This window comes from Pteropus vampyrus, unplaced genomic scaffold, assembly GCF_000151845.1.
Source record: "Pteropus vampyrus isolate Shadow unplaced genomic scaffold, Pvam_2.0 Scaffold186, whole genome shotgun sequence".
Classification (NCBI taxonomy): Eukaryota; Metazoa; Chordata; class Mammalia; order Chiroptera; family Pteropodidae; genus Pteropus; species Pteropus vampyrus.
The window spans coordinates 3,296,805-3,316,084 of record NW_011888967.1 but is presented as its reverse complement, the minus strand read 5'-3'; the positions used below and the strand labels follow the sequence as shown (position 1 = coordinate 3,316,084).

Genomic DNA, 19,280 nt, shown 5'->3' with positions numbered 1-19,280 from the left:
TTTGCATGGCCTTCTAGATTCGATTTTTTTTTTTACTGATCATGTCATGATTAGGACTTTTTGTGTCCTGTCAAATAACATGTTTATCCCAAGATTGCAAAAATACTGTTTTCTAGTGAGTTCTTAGTTTTATGTTTATGACACATTTTAATTGTTTTGTGTATTATTAGAGGTAAGAGTTGAGGCTTATTCTTCCATATAGAGATCTTATTCCAGCACTATGTATTAGGGAGATCACTGGCAACATGAGAATACAAAAATATGATGGGGGCATTTCAGCCCACAGTTAGCTGCCCTACACAGAAAGCAGACTGTTAATTACTCTGAGAGGTTTATGAGGAGTCTAATATAAGATTTTTATATCAGAGGATTCTAATACTAAAAGTGTAAATTCAAAGGTATTATGTGTCTGTTGTTCATATAATGAATGAGTGATAAGGGAATTCTTCCTGGCAACTAGGGTTACTCTAAGAATCTGTTAAAGAAACAATACTACAGACATCACTGCTTCTATTTTCAACTTTAGTATATAACATAGGACATATGCGATATTTTACTTCTCATAAGAAAAGGGCATACTATAACTTTTGATTTTTAAATAAAGTTGATGCCCAATCTAGCCATTTTGGAGTGAAGACAGGTGCCATGTCACTTAAATTTTTTAAAAAACACCACTTATCTTTAAAAAAAGAGCATCAAAAGCAAAAATTTGAGCTCCCAACATGAGGAAAGTGATGCTGCTAAATGTAGACAAATGATAAAAGGTTTATCATATTTAAAAAATGTAACTGGCTGGTGTATCATCCTATCTCTGTTATTGTTAAACTTTAATTTCAAGATACATACTATTAAGCAATTTCTCAGAGAAGTATTTTGTTAATATTGTTGTCAAACTTCTTAATCTATCAAGACTACCTTTAGTAAGCTAATTCCTTTCTCTAGCATATCAAAGCAAAAATAATACTGTGGTTTTAATCATTGTGGTACTTGCACATCATGAAAAATAAATTCTATTTCCTATTTCCTACCAAAAATAGACATAGGTATTAGTGCTGTATTGTTTACAATATAATCCTACATAGTCATGAGACAAAGTAATAAAGGCCCTTCCCACAAAACATTCTTTTGAAATATTTAAAATCTGAGTAAAAAAAAAGTGTGCATTTCATCATCAAATACTTTTCAGAGTCTCTTTATGTATTATACAACTTAAGTTACTCTGAATGCTGTACCTACTTGCCTGATAACATATAGAAGTGAGACTCAAGATTAAGAATACATGGGATATCACACTGAAATAATGGAGTCATTCCCTGATTAATAACTTCACTTGCAATATATGGGAAAAAGCTTATCTAGTCATAATGACTTTTATAAGTCAATTAGTCATTCTTGATGCACCCTACAGACAACTGTGACAATTTCTCTAATTTGTTTTTGACATTTATGTCCTAGGCACAAGTGACATTTTTCATTCTTTCTACAAATGGAGGTAATGAAATCATTAGTTTCGTTTAGACAACAACTCAAACCTCCACCCCACCACCACCATCACAGCAGTTAAACAGGACAGCTTGGCCGACTGGAGTTGAGCTTAAAACACCATTGTAAGTAAAAAAAAAATCACACTTAACACTCATTTTAGGAGATGAACAGTTTACTTAGAAATTGCAACATTTAGCAAAGACAAGACATAAACACTATTTTCCAAATTCTACAGAAATACAATAACTTATAGCTGGCTTGGTACATGGTCACATAATAAAAAGAAATCTAATGGAAAAAAAGAATGGTTCATTCTACTTTTCTGCCACTTATCACAACTTAATTAGTATACCAGTTAAGTACTGGAAGACGGCTGCATAGAAGATTAGAATCCTAGGGCTGTTCGTTAATATACATTATTGTATTATAAGAATAATATAAAAACAAAATAGGTAGATACACAAGTAACATGCAATTTAAGCTATTATTCTGAAAAAACAGGACAGAATTTAGTAAACACATTGAAAAATGTGTTGTTAATAATGTATTATAATTTGCATATCATAGTATTATACATGGCATGGAATTTCTTCCTTCTTAAATAACACTTGGCAAATTGAAACAGGTTGAGCATATCTCTAGAGCAAGTTTAAAATGAAGATGAAGGAAAATGAGTAGACAATTCTATTAGATACTTTTCTAAGTATACTAAATAATTTTTAAAGTACCATAATTACATGCCTACTTCACTGTCTCCCAATTTAAAGTCATATTTTGTACCCTATGAATCTGCACTGTCCAACAGTAGCCCTTAGTCACATGTGGCATTTGAGCACTTGAAATGTGGCTATAGTCAGAACTGAGATATACTGAGTGCAAAATACACACTGAAATTTTAAGACTTAGATGGGAAAAGAGGGTAAAGTATCTCAATAATTTTCTATATTGATTACATATTGAAATGATAATATTTTTAACATTAGGTTAAATAAAATATATTATCAGTTAATTTTTTTAAATGTGGCTACTAGAAAATTAAAAATTACATATGTAGCTCACATTCTTTCTATTGGACAGAGCTGATATAGGTAATCTCTAATCATTATATTAGCCTTAGAAATTAACAATCTGTAGCACTAATTCCCGAAACACCATAAACACACTCTGCACATACCTTACTGCGAAATTTATTTTTATCCTTTGCAAGATATATAAGTGTAAAAAGAATTCATAAAATATTAATTTCTTTTAAAAATGTCAATTAGTATATGGTGAGAGGTAAAGGAACTTCAATGCAGACTATTTTTTTATGGAAAAATAGTTTAAGAAAAACAGCAGTGCAATCAGAGTGAAGGCAATTAGTATCTTCAGTAAAATAAGGTAGCCAAACTTATCTTTAATGCCCACAATCTGATCTTGTACCACAGATCCTACATGTAACTTGTTCATTTAACCATAACCTATAAGAGAATCTTAAAACAATATTGACTGTAAGTTAAATACTCCATTTTTTGAAAAACCTTCAAGCAATGTAAAATTAACAGGCATGATTAATTCTAACAGCAGAATATAGTATCTGAGAACTATCCTTTAAAGTCTCTCAGTGTTAAAGTAAGCCACTGCCTAGTGTCCAAGAGACTTGTATTAAAAAAAAATAATAATAATTTAGAAGCTATTAAAAAAAATCATTGACCTTTTATTATTTTCTTCCTTTTTTTTTCAGTTTTTACAGTATAATAAATATGTGGCATACTTATAATACTTCATTTTTTATTTTGTCCAACTCAAAAACAAGTTAATCTAGTACCCATTCCGTTATTCTCCTAGGAACAACACACACCCAAATACAACACTGACAGTGGTCACTTCAGTCAGAAGCCAGCATCAAAGTCATACATTAGGAACCTCTCCAGGAGCCATTACCTGATTACACTTTTACTACACACTCTGCTCCTCACAGCTCAGGTTGGAATGCTTGTGTGTTTTTCATTTAAATCCGTTTCCATAAGGTAAACTCTGCCAAAAATGCTCTGAAATCCACAAATTAACAAATTAACAAAAATTTCTCCTTCATTTTAAAGACGTTTTTAGAAAAGCGGTAATAAATTATTTAATGTAACTTCATATTTTACCATTACTATTTTTAAGACATTGGAAAGCAACCAAGATTTAGGGAGAAACAGAGGCTACACCAGGTAATACTGGATATACCAACAGGGAAATTGATTGCAGAAGACCACAGTAGTTCTCTCTTAGAGTTCAGCAGCCTGCTAAATCATTTAATCACATTTATTAATGTGCCTTGCATAAAAAGATACTAAACTTTTCACATCTCCTATCTTTGGACCGTGTTCTACACAAACAGTATTTTTATTACATGTTACTAGCTCCAATCTAAATAAGGCTGAAAATTCATGTCAAATGATATAATTTTCCAGTTTCAAATATATATTACTCTAAAAATAAACTCCTCAATGAAAGATGACAATAGTCTCCTTTCTGAAAGCTTGCTATTATTTTGATGTTAGAGCAATAATTGACTATTTATTGAGCACCTACTATGACTGTACTCAGTCTACTCTCATTCTTTAACAAGAAAAAAAATCTGCTCCAAATGCAAGGTGAGGGAGAATAATATATGAGCATTTTTAATAGAATGTAGTATGAGTCAACATTTGAACATGTGAAATTGTTCATCCCTATGACATTAAAAAATGTCAAATTTATTGTTTATCACTTTATAAAGATAAATGAACATCTGAAGTATGTCACATAGTACTCTGAGGAAAGTGACTGCCATACATTAAAATTAAGGCTGATTCCCTATAAAGGTATGGAAGAAAAGCCAGAGTTTTATGATTTGTGAGTCAATGAAGACTTCATATAGACAGTTTACACCAATATCTGGTTAATTTAGGCAGATGGGCACTTGTGTTAGGGTTCCCACTTTGCTTGAGGGGGTTAGTCTAATAAAGAAAACTGTCTTTAAATAGGAGAACCTAAAGCAAATATGAAAATAAAAATCCTTCAGATAAATTTTTTTTGTGAAATCACTATATAAATTCAAGTTCCAAATCTCATTTAAATGTATATACATACATGTGTACACACACGTATATGCCTTAAAAGTATCTAAATTTCACTTACAATCTTTGCCTTGTATGTTTGAACCTGATAATGTATCTTATGCACAATACCGTATTTCTCCTAGAGCTAAGAACGTGGACAATGGCAATAAGACAGAGATAAGCTAGTTTTCATTTTCTAGCCTTTAACAATTCTGACTTGTTGAAGTCCTCCTACAAGGTGCAAGGCACTATGCAATGTACTGAACATGTACAGGATCTGCACACAAAATACTCTTTCAGGGAAACTGAAGTTTAAGAAGCAAAATAGTTGTCACTTTGAAAACAACAGTAATCATTTTCCTCAATAGGATTTCCAAAAATTGAGAATGTCAACTGAAACACTCCCATCTCTGCCAAACATGAAAAATAATACAATATAGAAATCATTTCCATAGAAAACATGTGTAAGTGAACATTCATAATAGAGACATAGGGATTAAAGCAGCGTGATGAGCAATGAGGCAGTCACAGAGCATCTACAGGCTACTGCACTGGTAGTGGTTTATAAAAAATACTATCTACACAAAGATTTTAAGAACTAGTAATATAGTTAGCATATTTTTGCTTTTTTTTTGCCACTGAATATAAAGTTTTGTCCTAAATTTACTAAATGTTCTACACCCTGAGGAATAATAATAGACTAATAAAAGAAATGCCAGGGTTAGCTTTGTGGACCATATTATTGCCCAGAAAGCACAAACTATATAGCTAATATTCTTGGAAGCACAAGTTTACTCAGCAGACTAAGCTACTCTTTTTGTTGTTGTTGTTGTTTCTGAGCAAATAGTTTGGTTTTACAGTGTTAACATGGCCTGGTTAACTGGGAGCCAAAGGTTCCCCCCCCCGACCCAAGATCTGCCAGTGACATAATGGTTTTCTGTCTCAACTATGAACATGACATATTGCTGCCATTTAGAATTATATTATTCAACGGTTCTCTGAAAAGCACTTTGGAATCCATAGCTATATATTTTTATAAAATTACAATTAAAAATTATTTGCTACCTTAAATTATGGAATTCCTACCCCTCCCCTCTCCGTATCCAAATACATACAATGCCACATTTTAAATTTCATCTCAGTATTTACTTCTTTTCCTCCAATACTTGAAAAGATAAGGGTCTATATATTCCCTTTTCAACTATCTTATGTAGACCTGGATTTGGGAAGGAATTCTTAAAAGTCCTTAAAGAGGCAAAGAATTCATTTAGGACAACCACATGGCTTTTATGGCAGAGAGCCACTGTTGCTCTTTGAACAAAGGCTGATGTTTATGCACGTGCTGTCTTCTAAGTGTGACGTCCCCACCTCCCCGCAAAAGAACCAATTATTCTTGGTAGGGTGCTTATACATAGTAACTAAAGAAATGCAAACCAAAACATCCTACCTGCTCATATCAGTATCTCAACAGAGGATGAAATACACCATGGGACTATGCTTAGCAATTAGAATAAATAATGAGTGACAATCAAGCTGTTTGATAAAACTTCTATCTTCTGTTTTCTACCTAAACATTAGACTTAAATATAATCTTGCTCTCCCCTAAAAAAGTAAGAAAGGCACTCGAATTAACACAGTATATATAGTTATTTTTTAAAAGACACTGTGTGATGATAAGTAGTATTTTCAGGGTTGATTTTTCCTGCTCAATGCCTTCATGACACGGAATTTGCCTAAGCTTTCCTGTGCCTCCCTGCACTTCTCCATTAAACAAGAGCACATTACAGAGTCTACTCAGGCAGGGGGAGGCAGCAGCACATAAAGTGCTAGAGTTTGCAACAGTTCTATTTGAGAAATTTATTCAGAAGACAAAAGGTTCAGTTGTTACAATGCTGTTCAAATTTTCTAGCATACTTTAAATATTTAAAAGTTTTAAAATATAATTTTCTAGTAACAAAATAACTGTAAGCTTACAAAAACTTTATGCAAAAAATGATATGTTACTTCCTTTATAACTAAATCTTTAGCATTTTCTGTAATTCAGGGGAGCTATGGTAGAGATTAGATTACTGTACAAGTGGTAGTTGCACTCATACTAAATTGTATTTAGTTCCTGTGTCAGATACTGCCTGTGCTATATAAAAGAAAATTACTAGACTGACGATTTGTTTTCAACAATATTAGAAGTTCTCTTTACACACACACATGTGGGTGTCTCAACAAGTATGAATTGATGACCTATACAAATCCAAATGATACAAAGTCTACCATCATATATACTTTCCTACAAAATGCCACATAAACATCCAAGAACTTTTGTTTCCTTAAGATTTAAGTGGCTTTTACTGACCACCTGAACACATTTAGTCCTGTTAATAATGAAACCTTTAATTTAATTGGAACCATATCATACCATAGGAATAATAAATATGACTGAAAATCTGGGGCCGGAGTTTCCAAAGAGGTAACAAAATGCTAAAACTTAGAAAAGAAAAAGGGGACATTAATAAGTATCAAATCCTTAAGTTTAAAAAATGACTGACACAGGATTAAGAAATATCTGAAAGGTCCACAGTTCAAGTTAAGGAAGGGAAAGGAGAAGCACAAAATGACTACACATTCACAGGTACAGATCAACAAGTCTCTGAAATCAAAGAATTTCTTCAGATGCCCCAAAGTGGCTCTGGCTGTGTTGGCAAGATCTGTCCTCCAAAATCATAAATGAACAGAAAGAAGTGTTCTTAATGTAAATGAGATTCTTTAGTTCTATGAATTTTTAATACATATTAAATTGATAATTATAGAGCTGCACTTCTTAGATGGGATTTAACAAGCTTCAACAAGGTAGTTAAATGAAAAAAAAAATCTAAATTAACTAATTCTATATGCGATAGCTCTACTGAAGTATCACGAAGTTAGAATACATCATTCATTCACAATCCATTGCTCTAATCCATCAATTTCTCAATCATAATTCTATCCATCACTCATGATCAATCTCTCCTCTCTTCTAATCATTCATTAATTTAATAAATATTTAATGAATCCTCATAATGTGAAGTAGAATCTTGGAATACAATATTACCAAAATAGTATACTAAAAGAAAAGGCGGGGTGGGAGGAGGTGGTGAAAATACTGACAACCTTATTGCTTTTAGCATGTCAGCAGTATTCTTGATCCGTAAGATGGTACGATAGCCTACTACTCTTCCAGTGAAAGTTTGATGAAATGTGTGTCAATCACAAATATCTTTTAACAACATATTTGTACAAAAATAAGACTAACAAATCACTGAAAAAAGACACATCTTTTCCACTAAATAAGCTCAAAGAGACATTATCATGCTACAGCTAGTGAGTCTAAGTGTCAACCATTGAGATAGAAAAGAACCCCACAATGATATAGGGCAATACTAGGTTTTTCTGTGAATGAACACTTGAAAAATGAAAATTTTAGAAATTAAGTAGCACATAAAAGTCATAAACAGTATCCTTTGGATATTTATATTTTCACTCTCTACTTAAAACTTTACTAGGAAGACAAGAGACCAAGATATAGTAAAGGACTGCATGGCTTCAGAAGGGGTGGGTAAGAGCCTTAAAACACATGAAGACAGTTAACAAAATACTCTGTGGAAGGTAGAAAAAGATGTGGAGCACTGTAAAATTCAGCTAATGTTTCACAGGGTATTATCTATACTCACACCCTAATATTCTAACTTAATCAAAGCATAAGAAGCCCTATTGCTTGAGATACTTAAAATGACGCTTAGAAAAAAGGTAATACTGAATGAGGCCAGAATTTGGCAACATGTATTAGTGGAATGGATTGAATCTCCCATGTCATCTCTCTGTAGTTTGCCCCAATGCCTGCAGGTGCTGATGGTCATTAACCAATGTTTTATCCATTGAGGTCTAGGTAGACCTTGAGGTATTTGATTCAAAATGTGCCTTGTACACCAAAGGCCATGGAATTCTGTTCATAATGGAATTATTTTCTAACTGAAATACTATAAAAGCTACAAAAGAGTAATTTTTGCCCTAAGAGAGAGAAGAGCAGCTTCTGTCTACAGGAGCCAGGCTGGACAACTTTTCTGGTGTCCTTGAATCTCAGTCAACAGTTTGACATTCAACAAAATCATGATTCACAAGGGCTGATTCTTTTCTTTCAAGACAATGCACCTCACTCAAGTCGAGGGTTTTCATAATAGTGAGACAGGAGAGGTCTGCCTTTCCCTGCCTCTTCATCCTCCAGGTGACCTAGCAAGTAAAAAAAAAAAAAAAAAACAGGCAAAGCATGGTGGTCACACTTGTTTCTGCCACTATTGCTCATATTCTGCAAACACACAGGACAAAAGACAGCTTCCATCATTAGGGGAACTTTTAGAGGAGCAGTTCATACATTGTGTGTGTGTGTGTGTGTGTGTTTAACGAAGTATGGAATTCATTAGAGATAGGGAGAATATCTTCCATACACATCCCTGAAATAAGACAGATAAGGAAAAATATACAAAAGAGAGTAATAAAAAATATGGAATGGATTGGGAAAATAAAGAGAAAGGTATGTGGAAATAACATAGGCAGACCATTTACAAAAGGAGAAATATAATAAAGTAGAAAGTAGACGGCCCTTTCCCCACCTCTGCCTTGCCAACCTGAAAAACCCAGCCCTTGTTATTGCAAAGATAAGATACAACTATAAGGTGGATACTTTGGTGCCTCATCCCTGATAATTTTAGTATCAAAGTTTTTTTTAACTGTTTTATTTGCTAAAATAAAGACTGAAGAACTAACACCCTCAAAACTATGTTTTTCTCCCTGGCTTTTGCCAGTAAACTTTTAATAATCACTTCACTAAAATTTTGTAGTTTATCCAGTGTATCCTCAATAACTTAAATTTTTAAAAAGGAAGATTTTTTACGGATACATTTCTACACATATTTCTCCCATTTTTCATGGTGAATTTGGAAGGAAAACAAGCAATAACTAAAAATGGCATTCCAGGTTTTCTTTAAAAAATGATTTTTATAAGAGCTAACTCGAGTGTTTTTGGCATGTACTAAATTTGAGGTAAAAACAATCTATCAAAACTAGTAATAAAAATAATTTTCAAGTACTACAATTACATAAACTATTAAAATTATTACTTTTTTTAAATAACCATTTTAAAAATGGATTACATCGGAAGCATGTATTTTATATAAATTCCAATACTTCTGACTTTGGTTATCTTGGTCTGTAACTTGGGTAGAACATGCTAGAGAAAGAAGTGGTTTGTATTTTCACATATCCACCCATCTGGCCATTTGATTCTCAAAACAATTAGATTGAGTAAGGTGGCATTTGTATTGTTTTTAAGCTCAACCAAAATATAAGTTTTTAATTAAAAAAAATTAGCCTATGCAGCAATTGCACTGAGGTGGGTGGAGCTACATGTGAACCAACAAGGAGAACTGAATGAGAAGCAGCCTAGAAACACAGACTTCTTTTAGAAATACAGAAATATAGAAATATAATGAGAAGTTATAAAGAAAAACTTAAGACTCATTGCTTAGCAGGAACTACACAATTTATCCCCAAAGGAATGCCAGTTCTTAACAAAATAAATAAAATTAAAGATTTACTATGAACTTTTAAGCATAAGATGAAGAACACATAGTTAGCTAATGATAGCAAACAGTTCATGCAACTATGTAAATGCGAAAGGAAAGCGATATTGCACTAGAAGGGGAAACCTGCAGGAATAGTCCACCTCTTTCATTGACTTAATGTATCCAGCCATTTCCTATATGCATTGGCAAATCTGGCCTGCTCTACATTCCGGCACGTGGACAATACTTGATCGATGAACCTGTGTTCCACTTCCAGGCCTAGGTAATCTGGAGCTGGGGTCCGCTTCAGGCGTTTCGTTTCCTGGGAATACCCTTGCTTGTTAGAGTAACACAGTCCATCCACCTCCATTGCCTGGGACGTGCGGGGGCCTGCTGGGATGTGGTGCAAGTCACTTAAAGTCACCGCAGGGCTGTCTCCAGGTGACAACTGGGTCACGCTGTGAGGAAACCTACCATTTAAGTGATGCTGAAGGTAGAAAACATGCCGCCTGTGCAACAGGAGGGGGAGGGAAAGAATAGAGAAAAGAAAGATCACATCGCAAAGAGAAGCTTTTCAGGAAAAACAAAAAAAAAAAGTTGATAATTTCAAAACATATAGTACTCAGTTCACTGCCCATTTGTAACCCAGAGTTATGTGAGGAAAAGAAGAAGAATAGTTATGCTGAAGGCTCTGCATATCTGGCCAGTGTTAAAACCCGGATTACTGGATTATTTGTGAGAAGGAATATTACTCTAAGGGTTTGTAAATAGTATTGACTGAGATGATGACAATTATTTGGAGTTGTTACTCTCTGTAGACTATAATATGAAATCAGAAATAGGTCTGAGATCAATCTCTGCTATAAATAGGAATAAAACAAAAATAAAAATGAACCTCACTGATACCTCAAAATACAAGTGATTCAGAAACAAGGGCATTAAAAAGCTTCTCTAGAGGCTTATTGCATGGCCTCTATTCAATATTTTCTTTAATAAGAACAATGTGCCACAGTTGGTCTTATTATCTAAAACACAATCTGAACTTACTCCTAAATCCATCACTACAGTCTCATTAAGCATACACATGCAGTAGAGATGTGCTGGGCTCTGAGCAAAGTACATTACAAGTTAAAGTTCCTGTTCTTCCTCTACGAGCAGTTCTACTACCCTTAGAATTATGTGGAATTATTTGTTAAAAATGAAGATCCATGTGCTTAACCTCTGAAAACTTGACTCAGTGGGGTGCACACCTACAGTACACAATACGGTAAACTACATAGGTTGCTATATCTCATCATTCATGTTAGTAATTCTAAACTCTTAAAAGGTAATTCTATCCATTTTCCAGCATGTTCTGGAGTAGACAGGGAGCATATATCTATTTTATAGAAGATATAACTTAAAGGGCAGATAAACTGCCTAAAGGCAATGAATAATCAATAGAAAACTGGGCTGTTTAATATATAGGCTATCCCAACTATCTCTTCTCCGCACTCCCAACCCCAAAATCCAATTAATCTTTGGATGACGACATAAGTTTCTGCTTTGTTAACCTCTCAAACAGAAATATCATTTAAAAAATTCTCTGAGCCTGGCCATGAAAGTGCCTAAATATAAAACAGCAACAAAAATCTGTTAACACCAAAACAAGATACAAGTCAAGAACTATCTTCTCTCTTGAAAATGTGGAGTATCATTTAAAAAAAAAAAAAAATGTATTTATGAAGGTGCCAAAGAGAGAATGTCTTCTGCCTTCTAAATACATTTAGACTGGAAAAAGGGGGCAAATTTCAATTAACTTTAAAAATATACAAATATTTAAAATGCCTACATCCTGCCCAACACAGGCAAGTCTTTTGTCTACAAAAAGAATCTTATGACCTGAAGTAAAATCTATATTTATAAAGACAAAGATGCCTCCAACTAAATGATGATCCAAAGTAAACTGACCAAGGGGTTTCCATATCCGGACTTCACTCCAATGTGAAAGCTACTTTACTATCAAATGTGCTCAGAACTCAAGTTATGAGGTTGCTAACCCTATTTCACTCCTTCCTAATGATCCTGTTCCACTCTCAAAATATACTTTCCTTAAAAAAAAAAATTTAAAAAAAGTATCTAAATGTTAATTATACTTACATTAAGTTCATTTGCAGATCATAATGATCTGAAGAATGACAAAATGCTAAATATTCTCAGAATCTAATGAATGGTCACAACTCTGACTGTGCATCTAATTTATCTGTTAGGGTCTTTGTTGTTTTTAAAAAACAGATGGCAGTGCTCCATCCCAGATCTGCTAAATAAGAGGGTCTCTATTGTTTTTAGTTTGGAAGTAACACGTTATTCTGTTGTGCAGTCAAGGTTGAATACCACCATCCTAAGCTGCAGGTGAAGATCTACATGGGGAACCTCTCATTGATGATGATCGTGAGGAGGATATGGTAACATAAAATCCTCCAAATCACTCAGGCAAAGCTCCTAAAGCAGATTACCAAAACTACCCAAGCAGGCAGGAGTCAGATGTAAGACTTTCTGTAGCTCTTGTAAAGATATGCACAGTTTCACACAGGAAATGAATTTTCCCTTCTCTTACCTGTGACACCAAAGGGTTTCATGTCCTGGATAGGAATCAATAAGATCAGTGCTGAATTCAACTTCTTCTTCTAGAAGATGGGGAATATTTATTCTTGGTTCCTCTGTTGAAGCTGCTGCTTCTTCATCTTTTGGAAGAACTAGGGCTGACTCATTTCTCAAAGGGTTTTGCTCCAAGACAGAACTGTCTTTCACAGTTTGGCTAATCAAAGACTTTAACAGAAACTGGCGGTAGTGAAATCCACTGTGGTCTGAAACGTGCATGGATGCCCAGTGTTTAGTAGAAGATAGTTCATCAAGAAGAATCTTGTAGGAAGAAAAAGGGAGGTGAGATGAGAAACTGCCAAAGGCTTTTCTTTCTCCATTACCACCTTGAATTTCTTCGATTCATTACTTGTTTTTTTTTCTTTTGATAATACCATTCCTACCAATATTTTATATACAATGTCCAATACCATGCTGTCACAGTGAAAGCTCAGTGAATACTAAAATATAATTTTAAATTTTGGCACAGCTTCTTTAAAAAAATAAAATGCGTTTAAAAAGAATTTATGTAACATGAAAAACATTTAAATTATTTCTTACTGCATATTTCTACATATAAAAATTGGAATTTACTATAATTTTGAAGCAAAAAACTAGATATATGCAAAGTTTTCAACAAAATCAATTTAATTCCTTTAAAATTTTTTTCTCAGACTTTCTAAGAGAAAAACTGACTATATTCTTTTCCCTAAAATATAAGATGCATACTAAACTGGTGAAGAAACTTTAACAGGAATTTCAGGGCATTTTCTTATTAGAATAAAAAGGTATATAGATACAGGTAATTATTTAAAAAAAAAAAGACAATGATAATTGATTGTTAAGTGATCTTAAAGACACTGCATAAAGATACAGTTTACCTACAACGTACTGATAGAATACATGACCTTTATATGATATACCTTAAATATCATTATTCTTTTCCAACATTCCAGCTAAAAAAAAAAACGAATGAGTGAATAAATCAACTACAAGAAAACTACAGAAGCAGGGCTATGAAACAAAGATAACAGGTTTAAAATGAAAGACTAAGGAAAGTTCATTCTTATATACATATGCCATCAGTCATTAAAAAAAATCACTCAATATCCTATTAGCCAGCAATAACCACTTTTAACATTCTGGCATTTACTCAATCTTTTAGCTTTTTTCTGTGCATGCATGTGCACAGTTTATTTTTAAAACAAACGGGATATTCTTTTATGCTGATTTTATTCTACTTAAGTTATATATCCTCATGTCATTAAATATTATTCCATAACGTGTAATTCCTAACTTTTACACAATATATCATTCTGAAGATTGTCACAATTTAACCATTCTCTCACAAGGAATACTTTTATAAAAACACATATATAAATCTATGTGCATATCTTATTTAGGAGAAATTTCTAGAAGTATACTTACTGGAAAAATGAAAAATATATTGTAAAGTTCTTGATATATACTGTCAAAGTGCTGTATAAAATTTATAATACTATTGGGAGTGTATCTTAATGTCTGTTTCCTACATTTTTCACCAATACTTTAATCTTCTCTAATTTAATAAATGGAATATCACATTTCATTTTAATTTGTACTTAATTATCACTAAGGCTAAATATTTTTCCTGGTCACTTAATTAATTAATTATGGTGACATTGATTAATGAAATCCAATAAGTTTCAGCTATATATTTTAACAGTAAGGCATATATATATATATATATACACACACATACATACATATATACATACATACATACACATATATATTTACACTGTATGTTCACCTCTTATAGATTTCTGTCACCACATCTTTGAACCCCTCTTACCCCATCTACCTCATCCCTCCCCTTCCCCTCTGGTAACCACTAGTCTATTGTCCATGTCCATGAGTCTCTGTTTGTTTGCCTTGTTCTTTGTTGTTTTTAGGTTTATATTCCAGCATATAAGTGATTATCATGTGATTTTCAACTTTTTCTGTCTGGCTTATTTCGCTTAGCATGATTATTTCATCTCTTCTTATGGCTGAGTAATATTCCATTGTATATATGTACCCTCGCTTCTTTAGCCAATCATCTACTGTAGATTACTTCAGTTGCTTCCACGTCCTGGCTACTATGAATAATGCTGCTGTGAACATTGTTGTGCAAATATCTTTTTGGATATGAGTTTTCAAGTCTTTGGGGTAAATACCCAGTAGAGGGATTGCTGGATCATATAGTAGATCAATTCTTAGTTCTTTGAGGACCCTCCATACTGTTTTCCATAGTGGCTGTACCAATTTGCAGTCCCACCAGCAGTAAGGGTTCCTTTTTCTCCACATCCTCTCCAGCATTTGTTATTACTTGTCCTGTTGATTATAGCTATTCTAACAGGTGTCTAGTCACTTATTTTTCTTTGTTTCTTTTATGAATTGCCTGCTTTGCCTAATTCTCTTCTTTTATAAGTTGCTTAATTTACTATTTGTAATATTCATTATTTTTCTTATGGGTTTGTAAGAAATTTTTATATATTAAAGATAGTAAGTCTCTATATTGTAAATAGTTTTCTTAACATACTACTATAATTGACTTTAAATTTCTTTTCTCCCCTCAGATGTTTTTCTTTCATTTAGAGTGGTTTGGTATATGAGATTAAAACCTAACAATTATTTTCTAAAAAGTCGATCTTATCAGCATTACAAATGAACAAAGAATTCTTTCTCCAATTATGTAAAATGCCGTATTTATCATCAGTGAAATTTCTACATATTATGTATTGGGATTTGTTTCTGGGCTTTATAGTCTCTTCTATTATTGTCTATTTTTGAGCCAGAACCACAGTTTTAATTATTCTATAAACATTTAAACATATAGTGATATACGGTGTTCCTTATTTTTCTTTTTTTCAGCAGTTTGTTCTTAAAGCTTTATTCTTTCTAATGAACTTTGGAATCAATTTTTGAAGTTGAAAAATAAACTGGTGGTTTTTAGTATATTCATAAAGTTATGTAGCTATCACTGTTATCTAATTTCAGAACATCTTCATTGCCTCCAAAACAACCCTTATTCCTATTGAGTCCCCTAATTCTCCATTCCCCCCAGCCTCTGGCACCCACTAGTCTGCTTTGTCTATTCTAAAGATATCATATATAAATAGAATCATACAACACATGACCTTTTGAATTTGGTTACTTTCAACCAGCATAATGTTTCAAGGTTCATCCATGTTATAGCATGTATCATTAGGACTTCATTCCTTTTTTATGGCTGAACAATGGCGATACCACGTTTTGTATATCCATTCCTCAGAAATCAGACATTTGGGTTGTTACTTTTTTTTTTTTTTGTGACTATTATGAATAATGTTGCTACAAGTATTTCTTGTACAAGTTCTGGTATGAACACGTTTTTAATTCTTCTTGGTATACACAGGAGCACAACTTCAGTCATAAAAGATGATTCTATGTTAATTTTTTAAGAAAATACCAAACTGTTTTTCACACTGGGTGCATGATTTCACAATCCTACCAGCAATGTATAAAAGTTTCAATTTCTCCACATCCTTGCCAATACTTGTTATTGTCTGTCTTTTTAATTTTAGCCATCCTAGTTGGTGTGAAATGGTATCACACTATGGTTTTGATTTGCATTTCTCTAATGGCTAATGATGTTGAACACCTTTTTCATATCTTTATTGACCTTTGTATATCTTTTAGGGAGATGTGACCCTCTGTGCTTTCTCAAGTGACACCCCATATCAACATTTAATTGGCCAGTAGTAATAAACTCTGCTCAATTGTCTTTCCTCCCACCCAACATCACCCTCAAAAATGAGACTATTTAAAAATTTACTTAACATCATGTTTCCTATGTTTGTGTGTTCACTTCAACACGAACATCACAGGAAACATGAAACAAACTTAAAACCTCTCATAATTCTATCCCATAGCACTGATACATATTCTTTATTTTCTAATCTTTTTTTTTTCCTGAATAGAAAACTGACCATGCTTATTAGAGAAAATACAAGAAAATATATCCATAACAGCACTGTGTGCATGTAAATATCTGCTGAGTACTTATAATATGCCAGGCACTGTTCTAAACACTTTAAAATCACATTCAATGCTAACAGCATATTTAAAAATTGTATTAGACCCATATCATATTTAATTTTATATCCTTAACCTATGAACATTTTTCTTTAAATAATCTTCCAAAATACAATTTTTTCTAGCAACAAAACATTCCAATATAGTCATGGACTATAATGTAACTAATCCCTCATTATTGGAGTTTTTTACTATTATAAAATAGTTTTTTACTATTATAAACAGTATTTTTATATACCAAACTTCTGTATTTAATTAATAGCCAGTATTTGTTGAGTGCTTAGTATAAGCATTTGTGATAGTCACTTCATGTGGATTCTCCCATTTAATTTACATCGCTTGATGTGGCAGGGATTATCATCAACTCTATTTTACAGATGAGGAAACTGTAGGTCAGAGAGGCTAAGAAACTTCCTCAAGGCCACACAGCAAATTGGTGGTAGAGTCAGGATTCAAATGAGGTCTGTATGACCACTGAGTGGTCACTATACCATACTGCATCTTCATTATTTCTTTAAGATGAACTCCTAGAAGCAGAACTGCTAGATTAGAGATAACACGCACATTTTTGGGTTTGTTATTGGTAAAATCTGGTAAATGTTGCCATGTTGACCCTCGGTATGATTATAGCAATTTCTTCAATGTTCGTTTTCATACCTTCATTAATGGTGGATACCAGCACTTTAAAAAGTCAGGTACAATATTCTAAGTAAAAAGAATGCTGGCTCATTATACATATATTTTTAAGCTGCTCTAGACTACTGGTATTTCTGTGATTACTTCCTCTAATACAGCAGTCCCCAACCCTTTTGGCATCAGGGACCTGTGCTTCTATGAGAATCTAACGTCTGATGATCTGAGGTGGAGCTAAGGTGGTGATGCTAGCGCTGGGGAGCAGCTACAAATACAGATGAAACTTCGCTCATTCACCCGGCACTCACCTCCCGCTATGAGGTCCAGTTCCTAACAGGCCACGGACCGGTACCAGTCTGTAGCCCAGGGATTGGGCCCCAGCTCTAACAGACAAAAAATAGCAGGACATGATCTCCTAGCTAGGCTCAATGGTTTACAGGAAAAGGGGATTTTGCAAATTTAGCACTCTTCATTGAGAGTGAGACACTACAATGGCAGTAGTGACAATACGTGAGCCTCGGATCGTGAGTCTAGGAGTGAACTGAGGCAGCTGAGTCAACACACCACTAATGTGTTCTCGTCTTCAACATAGGATGGTCTCAAGTAACCAAAAATTTCACCTTGGCCCCATGTCCCTGATTTTATGGGAATGCCACCTTAAAAGGTTCAAACCAAGGCAAGGGAGTTTCCAAAGATGTCTCAACTTTTCTGGACTTAAGAGTTTTAACACTTTTACGTGAACAAATTGTACTGAGTTGACCTAGCAAACGGGTAGTCAGTTTCATCTAAACTTTCTATCTGTGGGGAACAGAGAAAAGAACCAAAATTTAGTGAGCCTCTATTATTAGATGCCCACTACTTTATGCACATTAACTGAAGTAATTCTCATGATAATCCACTGAGGCAGAAAGTAGAGCCCCATTTTACAGATGAAAACATTAAAGCCTTACTTTCCACATATAGCTAGTAGGACCAGAATCTCAGCCCAAGTCGATGTGATTCTGTCTTAGCTCTTTGCACTTCATTAGGTGTCCTTCCCTCCTGAAACACAAAGCCATATAAACTGGAGGGAAGGGCTATTCTTCTAGAATTGTTCGCTTAAAATCTGCCAGAAATAAAAACTCTATTTCTCTTGGAGGAATCTCTGGCTAAGAAACAGAAAGGAGAGGGAACCTGTGAAAAGAGATGTAAAAAAGAAGTGGGTTGTGAATAAAAATTAGAGCACAGTTCCCCATTAATGTGGAAGTACCACTTGAGGCATTTTGACCCCTGTAAACTGTCTCAAGCCTGGGAGGCTTTTAGAAAAGTACCCTAGATTCTGATGGCACTGATACCATAAAAAGGGAAGAAAAAAAATAGAAACACTACAGTACATAAGAACCAGCAAAAAGATACTTGTTTCTCATTCTGGTGAATAACAAGTGATGTAACCACAGCTAAGTCTAAGCCATTACAATTCTCTGGAATCTTCTACTTCCTCATTTCCAAACTAAAAGGATTAGGCTGCGCGAGTTTCCAACTGGCTCTGCATCCAAATAACCCCGAGTATGTGAAATACACTGATCTCTAAATCTTATCCTCATTCCAAATAATAGGCCTGGTGTGAGACTTAGGAGTTCTTAGGTTATTTACAGACTCTGCCAAGTTTGGGAAAATTTAGGTGAAATCTTCTGTTCTTCCTAAGAGAGGAGATTATGAAAAGGCAGCCAGCTAATTCAGCATAATAAGTCGTATAACCAGAGACTACCAAGAAAGAACAATTTCAATTCTATAAGGTTTTATAATC

At 33.7% G+C, this 19,280-nt stretch overlaps 1 protein-coding gene across 3 annotated transcripts in view; it reads right to left on the bottom strand.

The window, feature by feature from the left end:
- Positions 1 to 1,639: 1,639 nt before the first annotated feature.
- PTAR1 (protein prenyltransferase alpha subunit repeat containing 1) overlaps positions 1,640 to 19,280 on the bottom strand; it is a 46,799-nt gene continuing 29,158 nt past the window's right edge. For all 3 annotated transcript variants that reach the window (XM_011371293.2, XM_023537347.1, XM_011371294.2), the window contains 2 exons: positions 12,741 to 13,045; positions 1,640 to 10,653 (listed from right to left, as the gene is read on the bottom strand). In XM_011371293.2, the coding sequence (XP_011369595.1) occupies positions 10,311 to 10,653; positions 12,741 to 13,045 (648 nt within the window). In that variant the 3' untranslated portion in view covers positions 1,640 to 10,310. The remainder of the gene's footprint in view (positions 10,654 to 12,740; positions 13,046 to 19,280) is intronic.